Below are 3,121 nucleotides of genomic sequence, written 5' to 3'. Positions count from 1 at the left end.
CACTACCTTGAAAAAGCATAGGGCATTTCTGCCCTACATATATATTTGCACCACAACCAAACAGCAAATGAAGAGTTTCACAGAGTTCTGGTGCATAGGACAAAATTTGCCAGTCCTATGTTGTTGGGTTAGAGATGGTTTAAGATGTCTGGCTCTACCACTGTTTTGTTTCCTTTGACCACTTCATAAAATTTAAAAAATCATTTTCCCCCACCCCCCTCCCCCCCAAGGAAAGTGTGAATTGCAACTACTGAGGTTTAGAATGTGAATGTACTAATTACTGACAATTTTGGCGTGGTCAGAATTCTACTTTGTGACAAAGGATACCCAGCTTTGTATAGATGTAGTATGACCCATACTCCTTTGCCTGCTCTGTTGACCTCATCCACATAATCTTGGGCTGAAATCTCTCTCACATCACCAAACTTTGATGCTTTCTGCACTTTTTGTATTTCTGCAATCCTTTGTTGCCTTTAAAAATAAACACTGCTGTATAGCTTACAAAACCACACGACCTGCTTCCAAATGACAAGCTAATACCGGTACTTGTCATTTGAAAACAATGGTTTAGTTTACCAGCGATTCTGGAAAAGCAAAAGAAATTGCCAGTTAAACTCTCCTACTCAATGAACAGTATTGTAAACCTTCCAGGGGTGTAGTTAGGATTTTTCAAAGGTTGGGAGGGGGGGAATGGCGGCACACTCTCTTAAACCCAGGGTACTTTCCGGTTTTTCGTGTCAACATCCACACTGTTTTTCATGAAAGTAACAATTTTTCGGCTGATCAGTGAGTGCAGGGGGACGGACAAGTCTAGAAAATATGGTAGCTGCACAGATGAAGTAAGGTTCAGGTGACATAAATTACTCTGCTCCAGTCTCACAGATATGGTTTGTATTATGTTGGCTATACCTCTGCCTTCCTTTTCCTCAAAGTGAGAGGATGTCTTTTGAGAAATCTCTTGCTCTTGTCATTAAGATGACAATAACTTATGTCCACATTATCTCAGTCTTTTCAGGGCTAATTAAACAGGTGGGAGGACCCACATGACCTTGCTAACAACCATGGGCTGGGAACGAAGATTACAAATTGTACAGAACGTACTGAAAAATCCTAGCTAGCAGGATGCAACCAATTGAACATGAAATTCGGCTGAATTCAGAAAAACAGAACACAAATCTATAAGGAGGTCACAGTTTCATTCGAAACCTAAGCATGCGCTTTCAAATCCAGTCTCCCTAACAGAGAGGCTACAATACCACGACCAGGCTGAGATGGTTCATCTCGAGCAACAGTGCTTGAAATTGACATCCCCTAATAGGACCACTGGCATGGCTCATGTAATCCATCCCTAACAGATAGCCTTCATGTGTGGGGCAATCTACTTGTCCAAATCCCTAACTGGAGGCTACCCAAGGGACATTGTCCTCCATGTTGTGGTCTGACCTAATCTGGTCGTGGGCATCTTTCATTTCCTAAATAAATTGTAAACTGAATATACGTTACAAGCAGTCTGGCCAAAGTCCCCCACAAAAAGCATTGTGAATTAGTCCTGAAAAGCCCAGAGGGGAGAGACTAATAACTTCACTTCACAGCTGTCTGAGTCACTACCCTTCTCCCACGGGGCTTAATACTGCATATCACAGAGATAACATGGCCTGGGTATTTAAAAGTCGTGCTATAGGAAGCCGAAAACCAGGATTTGACTCTTGAGGAAACTACCGCAATCAACCAGGCCCCAGTTGTTGAAACGATGGATAGCGCTATCCGCCGGATAAATCACTATCCACTGGATAACTCAATCGGTTTTGCTAGTGTTTATCCGCTGGATAGTGATTTATCCGGTGGTTAGCGCTATTCATCGTTTGAATAACTGGGGCCAGGAAGTATGTTGAGAAAAATCATACCTTATATGGTCAAAAATAGCTTAATGTGTTGTCAGCGTTTCAAAGGTAGATTTTTTTGTTACCTATACTGTAAAAGAATACGTTCATCCTCCTCGTCTTCTAATTCTTCTAGTTCATCTAATGTCATATCTTCATATGCCTTTACAACATTTAATCCCGCCGTTTTCCTCTGTACAGTCTCCTCTACAATGTTCACGAGCTGATCTTCCGTAACTTCGCTTTCTTTTTGTGGCAAAATTCCATGGCGTCGCAAAGCATCGTTCCATTCTGTATCCTCGTTTGGGTTCTGCATTACTAACATCTACCAAGTTTGACAGAATAAAAAAAAAAAGGGAGAGAGAACATTCAATGACCTCTTCCTTTTTGTTTTTCTCGAGTAAAAGTGGTCAGCGATCTCCATCGTTATCACTGTTGCTGTCGTATATGGCTAGAACCCAAGCCACAGGTTTGTCATCTCTTGTATTTATCGACCAAAAAAAGCTGGAATTGTTCAAGCTTTGGAGATACAAGCATGAAGCTTTCACAGATTGTTAAGGGCCCCAAGAGAAAATATTTCCTGATGTGGGGCCAAGTCAAATTAAGCTCTGGAGTCCAGATCTGCGCATGCCCCGATTTTGCTAGCATGGAGGCTAAAAATGAAAAACGCCTTAAATGAAAGAGTTTTGTTTTTATATTTATATGTAGATAAGGTTTTTAGTTTCGCAAGTTATGTGGGAATTAATGGAGAAGAATGTGTAGTTGGTAATTGGTTAGTCCATGGAAAATGGAAAATGTGTGGAAAATGGAAAATGTAAGGACAGGTAGCGCAGTTTTTGCCACAGCTAAAAGAACCGGAAGGAAGTGCGGAATTAGAATGAGGAGTGACGGAAACATAAATACAGACCTATACACGAAACCTACGGACAAACACCAACATTTACTTTATTCCTTTTGTCATCCTCTACACACAAAAAAGCCGTTCCTTTCAGCCTAGCACTCTGCCTACGACAAATTTGTTCTACCAACGAAACGTTCAAGAGTCGCCCCACTGAACTAACGACATACCTTCTGAAACGACGTTACAAACGCGACTTTGTTACTAAACAAATGCTCGCCGCAAACATTCCCGCATACATACCAACAACCTAAACAGATAAACAAACCCAAAAGCATACCTTTCATAACGACCTTTCATCCATCACTTCCTTCCATCTTCAACATAATAAAAAAAAACACTA

At 41.1% G+C, this 3,121-nt stretch overlaps 1 protein-coding gene across 1 annotated transcript in view; it reads right to left on the bottom strand.

Annotated features, from left to right (window-relative positions):
• The window catches only part of LOC138032140 (phosducin-like protein 3), a 10,283-nt gene extending 7,984 nt beyond the window's left edge, over positions 1-2,299 (bottom strand). The window contains exons 1-2 of the mRNA XM_068879742.1: positions 1,967-2,299; positions 328-471 (exon numbers count right to left, since the gene is read on the bottom strand). Of these exons, the coding sequence (XP_068735843.1) occupies positions 328-471; positions 1,967-2,205 (383 nt within the window). The 5' untranslated portion in view covers positions 2,206-2,299. The remainder of the gene's footprint in view (positions 1-327; positions 472-1,966) is intronic.
• Positions 2,300-3,121: the final 822 nt, after the last annotated feature.

The sequence above is a fragment of the Montipora capricornis genome, chromosome 14 (assembly GCF_036669925.1).
Source record: "Montipora capricornis isolate CH-2021 chromosome 14, ASM3666992v2, whole genome shotgun sequence".
NCBI classification, from domain to species: Eukaryota; Metazoa; Cnidaria; class Anthozoa; order Scleractinia; family Acroporidae; genus Montipora; species Montipora capricornis.
Note: the sequence above shows the minus strand (reverse complement) of the source record. Positions and strands in the feature narration are given on the sequence as shown.